The sequence below is a fragment of the Plectropomus leopardus genome, chromosome 9, assembly GCF_026936395.1.
Source record: "Plectropomus leopardus strain MGB_pleo_1.0 chromosome 9, ASM2693639v1, whole genome shotgun sequence".
NCBI classification, from domain to species: Eukaryota; Metazoa; Chordata; class Actinopteri; order Perciformes; family Serranidae; genus Plectropomus; species Plectropomus leopardus.
Genome location: NC_142184.1, coordinates 5,031,375 through 5,045,674, shown reverse-complemented (window position 1 = coordinate 5,045,674; position 14,300 = coordinate 5,031,375). Strand labels below are relative to the sequence as shown.

The 14,300-nt window shown below is 38.9% G+C and overlaps 1 protein-coding gene across 4 annotated transcripts in view; it reads right to left on the bottom strand.

Annotated features, from left to right (window-relative positions):
• Nucleotides 1–14,300, bottom strand: part of pfkfb1 (6-phosphofructo-2-kinase/fructose-2,6-biphosphatase 1) — a 41,163-nt gene that overhangs the window by 10,163 nt on the left and 16,700 nt on the right. The window contains exon 1 of one of the 4 annotated variants that reach the window (XM_042491348.2): nt 5,810–5,969. The exons of 1 other annotated variant lie outside the window; for it this stretch is intronic. In XM_042491348.2, coding sequence (XP_042347282.1) covers nt 5,810–5,861 — 52 coding nt within the window. In that variant the 5' untranslated portion in view covers nt 5,862–5,969. Of the gene's footprint in view, nt 1–1,382; nt 1,404–1,887; nt 2,054–5,809; nt 5,970–14,300 lie in introns of those variants that run through there. 2 more of the 4 variants (XM_088081761.1, XM_088081763.1) reach the window with 2 other exon arrangements.

Sequence of the window (14,300 nt, the reverse complement as noted above, 5' to 3'; positions counted from 1 at the left end):
CTCAAATGTCTGCAAACTACTGTAGTGAGTCATAAGGCTTATCTGCAAATCTTCGGCAGCACTTGAAACAGAAACTGTCCAACCAACAACAAGCACATTCAAACAGATACTGAAATGAGAAATTAAAATTTGCAAATAGTCAAATACTCCCTTAAAAAGTGAAAAACTTTTACGAAACAAATGCTGTTCTCCTCTTTAGTCATGGACCACATGTAAACAGTTACAAATTTTAAAGAAAGTACCCTTGAATCTATAAATAATCTATTTTTTTAATGTGTGTCTTTAAGCGCTGACCATCACACTGAGGTGCACACACCAGAAAACACACACCCTTTGACAGGCTGTTATATACTATGACTATTGCACACTTAGTGTAAAGTTTTTTCGAACCGCTTGCGTCACATAGGCTTACATTACGACATGCTTTTAACAAAATTACCTGACGACCTCGATTCCTGCGTGCATACAGAGAGAGACAGAGAGAGAGAGAGAGGGAGACGCGGTGCTGCTGACAGAGGAGCCGCTGACAGGGTTTACTCTGAGCTGTTTGGGTTAAAAAAGTCTGAAAAGTCCGAAGCCATTCATAAAACATTTGGTACGCCCGCGCCAACGACAGCACTGACTCCACACTACTGAAGTTGCTCCCTGTTTGGGAACTCTGCTCCTCCAATGCAGCTGTTAGTTATTTTGTTTTTCGACCATGCTTATTGTTGCTGTGCATAAAGGTGTGAGATCATTATGTCAAGAAGTCAATATATTGCCATTATTACAATAAGAGTTTTTCTCATCGTATTAAAAATTATACCGATACGATTATGAGCGTTATGACATCGCACACTCCTAATCAGCATATCCTGCACAGAAGTTTTCACACAAACCTGACATTTTCTTTTAAAATCCAAGAAAACTGGCTTGATATCTTTGCAAAAAAAAAAAAAAAACATGGGAAGAAGGCAATGAGCAACAAAAGAAAAAAAAATGAAAAAAAAGTAGTGAAAGGTACAAGAAAAGTATCTGTAAATAAGTTTTAAAATCAGGAGAGTTAAAAAAACAACAACCAAAAAACAAGGAAATTACCTGAAACAGTGCTTAAAAATATATAAAATGTTGTAACATACTTTTAAATACAATCATGATCATTATATTCTTTGTTTTTCCCTAGCTTTTTTCTCTTTCCCTTTCTAAATCTACTAGTTTTTTCGCAATTTGTGGAACATTTATTACCAAGTTGCTCATTGCCCTTTTTTTCCATTTTTTTTTTTTAAGAAATCACACCACCTTTGCTCATGGATCAAAGGTTAAATACTTATGAAAGGCATCTTAAGGTAACACAAGTAAAATGATGTTTTAACATAATTTCAAAGCGTTTGTGTGTTTCTTACCCAGTCATGACCCAGTTGTTGCATGCTTGTCTGTCTAAAAAAATGCCACTAATTTATAAGGCAGACTGCAGGGTTGCTTGCCAACTGTACCCTCAAAAAGTACCCGGATGGCCTGTGTGTGTCTATACAGAGACAGGGACAGAGCCTCCAGGCTGTTCGATTATGAATGGAGTATGCTGCGTCAGCAAAATGCTCAAAGGCCCACGTCAGACACTGAACAGAGAGCCAACTCGGACCTGGCTTGGTCCAGCCTGGCTGTCATCCCATGACTGACTCCTCTGTCTCTCAGACTGCTGCCCACCATCCTGCATCCCCCCGACGGGCCTGAAGGATTCAGCAGTAGAAACACACACACACACACAACTGCTGGAAGTGTTAAAGAAAACACAAGCTTCATCTGCTGAAACATGAGTTAAAGTAGAGGCAGAGCACACAGCAGAAAGACAGAAAAGATTATGTTTCTTCTTCTATTCAATTCTGAGCCTGTTTTTTTCGCTGCACTTACATCCTCTCCTGCGGTTCAAGTTGCAGCCGATCCATGGCACCCAGATCTTGAGCAGAGGAGCCTGAGTGAGTTTTCTCTGCTCTGTGTTGAAGGTGAGAGCCATGAGGCCTGAGTGGCAGGTGGAGGAGTGAGCGACTGAGGCACACGGCTCTGTTTGCATGTGTGTGCTTCACTGAACACTAACCGACTGCAGGTCAGCTGACTGTTGCTAAGGAGAAGTACTTGGTAGGCAGGAGGGTGAGAGGGGGTCAGACCTGAGGCCATGCTGCTTGTCTGCCTCTTGGTCTGTTTTGTGATTTTAAAAAGGCCTGAGGGGAGCTGCCAAAATCTCTGTGGTCATGTCAGACAGCAGAGAAGCGTTCAAACACAGCGGTCTGTACATCTGTGGTGGTGACACAGCTGGTTTCTCAGTGAGAGTAAGAGCAGCAGAGTCATGTGAGACCAGTAAAACGAAGCTGGGAGCCTCTCATGAATTCAGACGACCACAGTGAGTCCTGCACACGCTGTTTATTTATCAGACTGTGAGGTAGAGAGTGGAGTTTCTCCCCTCTCACCACTAGAGGGCAGACCTAAATCTAAAATCTGGGATACTCAGAGAGGCATTGATACTCATCATGCTTCACTTGAAGTCCACTGTTGCAAATTGAAGGCCAGGGACAACCTCATGCATGTCGCTAAGATTTTAGGATGTTTTAGGTCTTTAAGATGTTTTTGAGTGTCAGGACATTTCTTGGATTTTAGGACATTTCTGGGACTTTTGCACATTTCTAGGACTTCAGGACTTTTCTAGGGTAAAACATCTTATTTTAAGACATTTCTAAGATTTTAGGACATTAGAGGTTTAGCTAGGACCTTTGTTGGGGGGTGTAGGGGATCCCCAACTGACACCTTTTTTATAAACAAGCTCTATTTTGATGTACTCTGGCACCTTATGTATGAAAAAGTACAAGAAATGCACAAAACTATCCTCTGAAATGTAAGTACTACAAATGGTACTTTGAGCTTTATTCACTTTCTCGTAGGGGAGCTACATAAAAAGGTCGATGCCTCACGTCTTTTTAGTAAATATTATAAATATTAATGTAAATAAATAAATATTATAAATAATAAATATTGCCAACGTAAAGCTAACCAGCTGTGGACTGCAGCTTCATACTGAACAGACAAATATGAGACTGACATGAGTCTTTTTCATCTAACTCTTCACCAGATAAAAAAGTAAGGATATTTCTTGAAACATCAAACTTACGCTTTAAGTACAGCACTTGAGTAAATGTATTTAATTTCTATTCATCGCTGAACATACTATGATGCTTTTTGAGACCTGACAGCTTTACTACGAAGTGTTAGTGAGGAATGTTGAGTCTAAAGTTTTCTTGACAGGTTTAAAAAATGGCTTCCTTTTAAAATGTCAGGATCGCCATGGTAACTTATTCTGCATGGCTAATCACTTTAGAGTCCAAGTTGTGGCTTGAAATCAGCTAAAAAGTGCCAGTTACAGCTCCTTTGAATAGCATCACAGTAGAGTCAGTGTCTATGAGCAACAGACTGTCAGCTGAGGGAAAACGTCACAAATGTACTTCATCTCACTTGTTTCGCCGTAACGTTGCATGAACACAGACACAACTACAGCAGGGCTTAGTGTATAAATTGTGTTCTGTTTCGTTTTGTTACCGCAGGAATCTACACTGAAGCAGAAAATCTGAGCAAGAATATTATTTCATTTTATTTGCAAGGTCGTTCCTTCTCTCACTGAACTATGAAATATGTTTGTTGTGTTCTCTGGTCCACTTACAAAGAAGCCTATTTTAAAATCACAGATAGCATTATAGCACTATATTATTAATCAAGATGACAGTTATTTGTATATAAAATGTAATAAAATTCCTTCAAACCATACTATAATGTTACCACTGTGGATTATATTCACAAGCTTAGTCCGCATTTGCTGTAGTCTGTTTTACATTGCTGGTATATTACAGCTAATTGAACACCTATTAAAAAAATGATAATGGTATTGAAACTTATTACAGATAATATTCAATAAATAAAATTCATTTCACGTTGATTTGTCCAATCAATTTATACGTATATTTATTTAATTGCGGGACAGCGTAAGTATACATAAACGCAGTTCTTGAGTATAACATTTAAATGAGCTGCATCAGTTTAGTGCAGCCGTCACATAAAAAAAAATAAAAAATAACAGTGACAAAATTATCATTCACTTTTGAATTTACACATTTAATAATTTTCTGCCACCCTTGCCTCTGTCACCTTTAATATGTGAACATTTTTGCTTTCTACTGTAATCAGGGCTCCTGCAGCTTCAGGTAAAGTAGACTGAGGACTTTTAAATACCACTTGGAATTCAGTATTGTAGCATAAAGCATGGCTTGTTAGATGATTTCTGTTAAATCATGGAAAAACAATCATTTTTAGAGTGGAATACATAGAAGACAATGTATATAAAGGTATCTGTTTAGTTTACCACTAGAAGTGGGAAATATCTGGCATTTCTGGCTGGTTTTCTGGGCAATTTTGTGTTTCTCAATATGCATGTGAGATTTCACTATTTGAATTCCCATTATGACCATGACCATCATTTAACTAAAAAACAGATGTTGCTGATTACTTTGAGATTTTTTACAATGCAACGTCAGAAAAAAACCCCAATTCACAGTATCTTACTTCCCATGTTTGAGCATTTTTAAGGCTTATGAAATATTCATTTAAGTAACCCTATTCCAGTTCATAGTATGTCCAATGTGCTATGCCAAAAATACCAGGACGTTTTACTGCATCCAGCTGCATTTTGCAGTATGTAAGCCGGGATGCTTTTCTAGCCTGAAGGAGAAAGCCTTAGTTACCAGAACAGGTTTACAATCACCTTCTCTGACAAGAGCTTTAGGGTTTGTTAAGCCAGCTCATGCAAAGAAAACCTAGCTCACACACACTCCTCAGATGTGTCCTGAGACGTCAGCTCTCTGAGCAGACAGAAAACCTGCCAGACAACTTCCAGCAACAAATACTGGAAATCAGCTCTCTTTTTTTCTCTGTGTATGACACATGAAACTAATCCTGCCTGATCCCAAATGAAGGGGTCACATAATGTCAGTCATTCCACAGACTTCCAACTGGGAACACCATGTACCCAGTTTGGCCACTGTTGAAAGTCTAAGAACCACTTTCTCTGTGATTGTGATTAGCAGGGCAGCGATAGCTACTAATGACCAGTATTTCCAGTTTTGGCATAAGCTGGACCATTACGAGAAGGTACTGCACATGCTATTCCATTGGGCAGCTGCCCTGTGAAGGAGTTCAGCATGTCCTCCCAAACAGCAGCCACAAGGGACTGTAGCTGCTGCTTTTCCTTTCAATACTATCTCTCATGCACAGACTGCACATATCAAAGAATCGGGGGAGTTTTTCAAGGAAAATGAAACAATTCATTAACAAATTCCACCAAATGTTACAAAGCAAGCAGCTCTTCTTTTCTCTGGTGATCATCTTGCAGAATTAAGTTTTGACACGTGTTTGTGTTTAGGACCTGTTAAGGTCCTTGGCTCTTTTACTTTCATGAAGTCACTCCACATTGTTATAACTCATGCATGCAAGTATGCAAAGCCTTTAAACAAAGCTACATATAAAAAGATGCATAAAACTGCAAGCATCTCTCCTCCTGTCTATTTCTTACGATTTATATTTACTAGCTACTTGTGCAGCTCGTTCACTCAACAAGGAAATTACTTTATGATGACATATGGAGTCTATTTTTACTCCCATATCATCTGTGTTGCACTCAGTCAGTATAAACATATCTATGGCCTGTGCAACACATTAGGCAAAACCATGCTGCAAGGCCTGTTGTATGCATTGTGTTGGCATGCTCTATGCAAAGGCGGTCCATCTGTGAGCTCACCTGCACTGTCACACCTGCGGAGCCTCACATGTTCCAGCTGGGGAAGCTCCATTCTGCACTACGCTCCAGTGAAGCAACCAGCAGAGCGGCTAAACTGTCGACACAATCGACACACTGGACTATGAGGCCAGTGGCAACAGAACTGACGCTCTTTTTTAAGACACTAAAACCCCTCGGCCAAAAGTATTCTCAACTCATCTCCGCCCCCTCCGAGCCCTCTCTTTTCACGCCACATGTGACATATGATAGCAGCAGACTGGGCTTGTCCTTTAATGTTTGCCAGGGCCAGAGTTCACAACATACACACATGGCGAAGAAACGCTGCACTCAGAGGGTGCGTCAACAAGTGCAAAGGTCGCTAAGAGGGTGATTGCTGTTGCACGAGGAGAAAACATTTACTCTTGCAGATTATAATCACTCATCATGAATGTCTGCCCTTAAGGGGATCTGTTATGCTTTACCTTATTCATATATGTAATGTTACAATATTGAATGTTCATCTTAAAATGCAGTTTCAAATGTAAGGAAAATGTATGGTAAAGTCAGCAAAAACCTCAGCCTTCAAACCATTCTGCATACTGTTTCCACAGTTTTGTTTTACTTTAATGGCAAGTTGATATCAGCAAGTGACAGATTTCTTTTTTATGATCTTCTGCTCCAGGCACGCTACTGCAAGTGTTAAGATTACATAGCATACGCTGCTACATGTAGCTTCATGCAAACATCAGTGAAGCTTGTTAGCTTGTTTTTCTTCTCCCCAGTTTTAAATCATATTCTTGCTGAAACATGTCTGATTTTACACACAGAAGCTTTGATTGTGCTCTCTCACTGTAGAAAGTGCTTCTATAGTTAGTTACAATCATTTTCCAGCAGTGAGTACACTGATACATGCAGCAACATGCTGTAACTGTAAGTTGTTGATTTACGGGTTTTGAAAAAAGTGAAACCAGGTCCTCAATAGAAGCTGGTTTTGATCCCAATCCTGATAAAGAAGACCCAGAAACACTGACCAATCAAAGCAGACTTTTGGGCTTTTTCGGGAGGGGGCTCAAAGAGCCAGGTACTTAAACTGAGGGTGAACACAGAGGTTTCGACAAAGACAGCATGAAAACAAAATGCCTCCAGCCTCGGATATTGCCGGCATGGAGGTAAAAAAAAAAATACTAACAGCTTCTTCTCCAGAGCTGTAGCCTCCATCACTCCGCTCTACACAACACATGCACACACACCGACCTACGGCTGCTGAGCACTGATTTGAGCACATGCACTTTTATCATAACTATATATAATAACTATATTACCAATGCACTATAAACCTAATGCTGCCATTTTTATTGATATGCAAGGCACACTGTTTTAGTAACTGTTATTTGTGAGTTTTATTTTATCATTATCTGTGTTTTATATTGTTTTTAATTTCCAAATATTAATCTTAATGTTCTTAGTCATCAAACATTATTTTGTTGTAAATCTACAATGACAATTAAGAGTCTTATGAGTTAATGTTTGTCTTAAGATTTAAGAGATTCTCCCCCACATTCTGAAGTTGACTCCCCACCACACACGATTTATTTAATTTTTTCCAGCTGTGAACAACTCATCCACTGTTTTGTACATTGCTTTGTGGGAGAAGAGTGTGCATCAAACTCTCTCCTTTACCGTACTTATTTTTTCACTTTTCCTGTGTCAGGGTTCATGCAGCTTCAGGCAAGGTAGATTAAACACTTTTTAAGATGTTTTTAATACCATTCAGAATTAAGTTCAAGACCAATTTTCTAATAACCAAAACTGAAGCACAATTTTATTTTGCCTAAATGTTTATTGTAACATAAGACATGACTTTTTTTGTCCAGTGAAAACATCAGATTATCTATGTCAAATGTTGAAAAAATAACCCTTTATAGAGTGAAACACATGGAAGACATTAATCATATAAAAAGTATCTATTTGGTTTACTGACAGAAGTGGGAAATACCTGGCGTGTCTGGCTGCTTTTCTTGGCGATTTTGTGTTTTTCACTGTGCATGTGAGATTCCACTGCTCAGATTCCCATCATGACGAGTTTAACAAGAGGAGGTTATTAAATTCTTTCACGAAAAAATGGATGTTACCAAATATTTTGGTAGTTTCACTATGCAACACCAGAAAAAAACTATTTATAAAATCCTACTTCCCATGTCTGAGAATGTTTGAGACTTTTAAAGATTAATTTAAGTCAATTTAATACCAATTAACACCTTATATTAGATTAATGAATTGAATGAATTGCCTTTTAAGACTTTTCAAGGATCTGCGGGAACCCTGTGTGTGAACAAAATCAACATTGTGAGTCTTCATGTCGTGCAACGCTGACAAATGCTTTTGCTAAATAAACCACAGTGAACCACTTGCTGGTGGGAGGCACAGGTATTGAATGAGGACTTGGAACATTTAGAGCTCTCAGATGTACAGCTCCATTTACTATTTGCAAGTCTTGAACAAAACCTCTATTCACCTAGCTGAAAATGTTCCAAAATGTTCTCATGGAACAGTGATAATCGCCTTGACAAGAGACTCAAAAACTGGTTTAATGCCCCTTTAATCATCAGGTTTCGGATGATATTGAGTTTTACAAGTTCTTTATGACTGTTGTTATCATGACTGGTTCAACCACTTTCATCAGTACAACATCATATTTGCTAGCTGCCCATAGTTTCTTTGGTGTGTCCTTTGACAATGTCGAGTTTTCAGTTAACCCTTCCTGCACTTCAACAAAGCGGCCACATAGAAGCGTTTCTCTGGAATTAGCTCAGTGCATTAGCTGCTGCTGGAAACCTTTTCCAACTTCATTCTCAAACTCAACCCCTGGTATTGCTGTGTCTTACATCTCCTAACCCCATGATACTCAACTTACAGCCCAGGGGCCATATCTGGCCCCTGATGAGGTGCCCGCTGGCCCCACCAACCATTTTCTAAGTCAAAATAAAAATACATTGATTCACACTAAGAATTGATTTTGTAGTTTTTCTATACATAAGGTGCCAGAGTACATAAAACAGCAGCAAAATAGAGCTTGTTTATCAAAAAAAGAGGTACCAACAGAAGTACTAGCTAAACCCCCAATGCCCCAAAATCCTAAAAACATCCTTAAATCCTGGAAATGTCCTAGTAATGTCCTTACATCCAAGAAACATCCTGAAATCCTCGAAATGTCCTGAAATTAGGGCTGAGCGATATGTTATAAAGTGTTATCAAGATATTTTCTTTCATATCAGTCGACATCGATATATATCACAATATACATCAAATCACTATTTCTGTCAAGCTTTAACGTTCCCTTTTACTCCTAAGTGAGATATGAAAAGAAAATTAGGTTAATTTTGTTTTAGATATTTATTTTCTGTCAGACACTGAACATGACAAATACTGTATACTGTAGAACAGGCATCACCAACTGGCAGACCTATTCTACTAAAATTCAAAGAGGTCCAGTTACTAAAATTTCCTCCCAGCAAAGGTCTGAACCACCACACTGAAGCAGGCTGCGGACATGTTCGCGTGCTGGAGCAGGCTGGCAAGTCAAGTCAATTTTATTTATAGAGCCCATTATCACAAAACATGGTTTGCCTCAGAGGGCTTCATAGTGTACGACATCCCTCTGCCCTCCTGAACTCCTGAAAAAGAACCCCTTTCGGACATGTCCATGCACTGGAGCGGGCTATCGAATATGTCTGCACTGGAGCGGACTGCGGACATGTCTACACTGGAGCGGCCTGTCAAACATGTCCACGCTGGAGCGGACTGCGGACATGTCGCCGCTGGACTGGGCTGTCGCCCATGTCTGCACGCTTGAGCGGGCTGTCTGACATGTCCACGCGCTGTAGTGGACTGCAGACATGTCCGTGTGCTGGAGCGGGCTGTCGCACATGTCCACGCGCTGGAGTGGGCTATTAATCATTTTACTCAGAAATTAACTTCTGAGTAGGCCTACTTCTCCGCTGTGATGTTTTTTTGGTTTGGCCGATGAGACGTGGCGCTAAGTCTTATATTTCAAAATACCTCCGATGCAACTGCTGCTGAACATTTATTGTGAGTTAAATACCATCTCTTCATTCTTCTTCTTTCATCATTTCTGACCATCCCTAAATTCCTTCTCCTCATATCTCACAGCTGTCCTTGATTAAATGTGTGCTGTACGGTGAAACCCATGTCGTGGTTTCAAGTCTCTGTGTGTTCCTGCACTAACTGAATACTTACAGGCCGGCTGCCACATCTGTTAAATGGCATTTAAACATTTATTTACAATCATAAAATACACATAAAACTGCCAAACCTGATGACAGTTATTACTTACATCTACAACTGTCGAGGATTTAATTACACAAGAAAACCGGAGGCATATTTCCATTGTGGGGCAGGGGAGTCCAAACTTTTTTGAATGGAGGCCGGATCATACAATGTGAAAAATACACGGGGGCCAAATGATTCTCACATTAATTTTTTTTCCAAATCCCATACAAATGAGACAAACACAAATATTTCATCATTCCTGAAAGCTGCAGTCTTTACTGTTGACTCTAGGCTTCTTTGCTGTGGCTATGTCTGATGCCTCGCAGGAAATGTCCAATGTAGGTAACACTTGTTACTTTCACTAGTTCTGCCTGCATAGTTTCTACCTGACGCATGTCTACAAACTATATGAAGTCCTGCTATTGTAAGGTGCTTTGTAAAAAAAAAAAAAAAAAGTCAGTAATATTGCTAGATTAACCATTTTTTTTGTGGTGGGCCACATTTAGTACTTTTTTAAAGTCAAGCTGAGGGCCATTTTAAAATTGGTTTTAGGGCCACAATTGGCCCCAGGGTCTGACTTTGGACATGCCTGCCCTAGGGGTACAAGATGTCAGGTCTGGCAAAATTGACAGGTGCAAATACAGTATCTATGTAACTATATACAGAAATAAAAGAAACATTTTTTAAATTATTAGTAATATTTTCTGTTTTTGTGATTGAAGGGGATGCTTGAGAAAAGAAAATATGAATTGGTGTTTGACCCAAATGGGAGATTGTTTTTTTTTTGGCTATTCTAGCTTATTTGTTTGGTATGGGGTATAAATATGAGTTGTAGTTGAGAGTAGTTTTTGTATATGTGTATAATTTTTGTTTTATCGTTATGGGTCTTGTTTTGTCGTTAAAGGTCTTTGTTAAGGGTCTTTGTCCTGTTTTATTTTTATTTAGTGAATTGTATGTGGAGAAAATCTAAATAAAATCTTACAAAAAAAGAAATAAAAGACACATAAAAGAACAGCACTGAATTGATTTGTGCAAGGTCCTTATTATGAGAGACTATTTGCTAACCATTTCCTCAAAGCTTTCTTCAAATGTATCTCTGCTTAAACCAGTTTCAGAAACACTTGAAGTTTCTTCCATTTAATTGCAGTCAGATATAAAAAGGTGTTTAAGCCCGTTGAACTTCTGAATCTTAAAAGAATAAAATCGGTCGGGCTGCATCTTGTTGAATAGTTATGACTGTCGATGAAGTGATTACAGTAGGTTGACAGATATTTGGGGACATCATTATAAACAATGTAATGTGCAAGTCCTAACTGGATTTGCATAACTCTTTTACTGAAAGGAAGCAAATTAAATTGTAGAAAATGTGCTGAATCCAGATGGATACGGGGAGGTCACTGCCAGTCCTATTTTCTAAATAGCACAGCGTCCAGAGACGGTGCAGAGGAACTGACTCCAGCACCTTCACTGTCAAGAATTTCTGACATTTAGCAACAAAGTGTAGACAAATTTAAAGCTTTTCTAAATATTTCTTCCTATAAACAGACTTTGGTTTGAATGAAAGATCAGCGGAGTTCTCCTTTAAAAATTACTTTGTCCATGAAGTTGTTTTTTTTTCTTTCTGTGCGCACACACAAAAGAAACCCTGAAGTCCCTCGGTGGTAAATGAATCACTCCTCTGCAGAACTCAAACAATAACGTGGTTCAGAGCAGAGAATTGCAAACCATCTGGGTTAAAATAACAGATATTATCTTCCTATACTCTCCTCCTCTGTTCCGGTTTGCCTTTGGTGATTCAGAAAGTGCTGATATGGAGCAACTGAGACTTGAAGATAAAACTTTCGTATCCTGTAGAAAAACGATTCAATAGGGAGGAAACAGTAAGCTAATGTACTCCAAATCAAAGGTCATGCACAGACAGATAGGGGCATTACATTGATCACTTTTGAACAAAGTTCCCAGACCAACATTTTGAATCAGTGTAACAAAGTGACTACACGTTTTCTTCTTCTTTTCTCATTGTCATAGTGTTGGTTTGTTTTTTGAGTTCTGAAAAGTAAACTACATCTCTGCACGAATATAAAAAGTTCAACATGCCCCTGACTTAAACAATGTTTAAGTCAGGGGCATGCAGAGTTATATGATTACTGACATTTCAACCAGCAGCTTAGCAGGACTATTTACCGACAACCTCGGACACTGGCTTCCTCTTGGAGAGAGAAAAAAGTGTGAGGCTACAGAGGCTTGAGGTGAGACGTGATTTTACTCACTATGTGCTGCTGCACGTGAGCTTAGTTTTTTTTTTTTAAATTATCAACAATGTGGTTTCATCTTAAGATTGTTCAGCACGGTTAATCTTTTTACATAAACAGGCCTACACAACAGTTTCTTTTCACAATACTTTGCATCTTTACTATCTGTGCCAGCTATTGGAAATCCGCAGAAAAACCATATCAACATCTGACTCGAGTCATACATCTAGGCTGTGGTGTTGCCATATCCTGTGTACTGCGACGGGCAATACCCTAAATTATAGTTTAAGATGAATGATTATTTGCAAACATATCATGCAGACAAACTGTCAGACCAGATGAATCATACATTAAATCTGACAATGCAATGTTTATCATAAAACCTCTGGGGGCTTTAAATCTAATAATTTCAATAATTTACATTTAATAACATGCTGTAAAGACTTTGCAACAGGACTTCATGCTTTGTTAGTAAGGCGCTGATGCATGAATCTGTCATGTGTCATGTGCACAAGGACTTTGGTTAAATAGTGCTGAACATCACAGTTCTGGGAAAAATAACTGATGTCACAGATGACTGAACATAAGCACAACCAAACATAGACTCATATTCACAAAAATGTTGTTAAGTTAAGGAGCGGTGAGCAAGTATCAACTTGTAGATGTTTAAGGGCAACATCTACATAATTGTTATTTTTTTTAAAAAGTACATTTTTATCATATTTCTTATTATTGCTTGGTCTTAAAACTTTGATGAATCATGTCTTTTTTCTTTGATAACAATTTATATTTGATACAGTTAATAACTTTCAACGTCATATATGCTCAGCTGTCACTCCATCCATCCAATTCTAACCCTAACCCTGCAAATATACATTTGTTCAGTACAGTTCTGCATCTCTTTTACAGTAATGGGGTCATATCCAGCCTTGGTGTTCATCCTGCTGTTTTCAGCCACTCTATTCTCCAGTGGTGACGGTGGAAAAGTGCTGGTTTACCCTATAGATGGAAGCCACTGGCTTAACATTCTTAGTTTTTCAGGGTAAGCCCTCCAAGCCTCCTCCATCAGATTTAGAGGAATTTGTGCAGAGTTCTGGTGAACACGGGGTGATCATCATGACTCTGGGGACCCTGCTCAGTGACCTCGGCCCTGAGATATCAGAGATCATTGCTTCAGCGTTTGCCAACCTCCCTCAGAAGGTCGTGTGGAGACACAAAGGGAAAAGACCTACCACTCTGGGAAACAACACCATGCAGGTTGAATGGCTGCCTCAAAATGACCTACTAGGTCACCCTAAAACCAAAGTTTTCATCACATATGGAGGTACTTATGGAATTTATGAGGCCATCTATCATGGTGTCCTAGTTTTGGGCATTCCTCTCATCTTTGACCAGTTTGACAACATGGTGCATCTGAAGTCTCGCGGAGTATAAGTTACCATGGTATGCTTATCACAGTCTGGATGTGATGGCAGTCTTTGTGGCATTAGGTTTGTTTACCATCACATTAATTTGGGTTTTCTGTAGATGTCTCATTGGACGTTTCATAAGACACAAGAAGTCTACATCCAAGTCCAAGAATGACTAACCCTATGATGCAAACTGAAGACTGCTGATTAAAATCAAATATAAAAGATCTGCAATTTACAGTGGTACAGAAACCATGGAGTTACAACAGAAAGCATACACAGAAATTACTAATGAATTATTAGTAATAATGTTGGGAAATTTTCGAAAGTTTATGAAAATGAAAAGAAAATGAAGCATTAACTAATCAAAAATGCTCTTTTTGCGCGTATTTTGGACATTTTCTTTCCACTAGTCCGAAAAAAGACATTTTATGGAAACAAATAGCCCCAAACTTCAATATTGACCAGTGCATGTTTTCACATGGGCCATCTCGCCTTAAACATTTCTGTGAAAGTCTGCATCCCGGAAGTTTGTAAAATGGCAACCAGATGGTATTATGT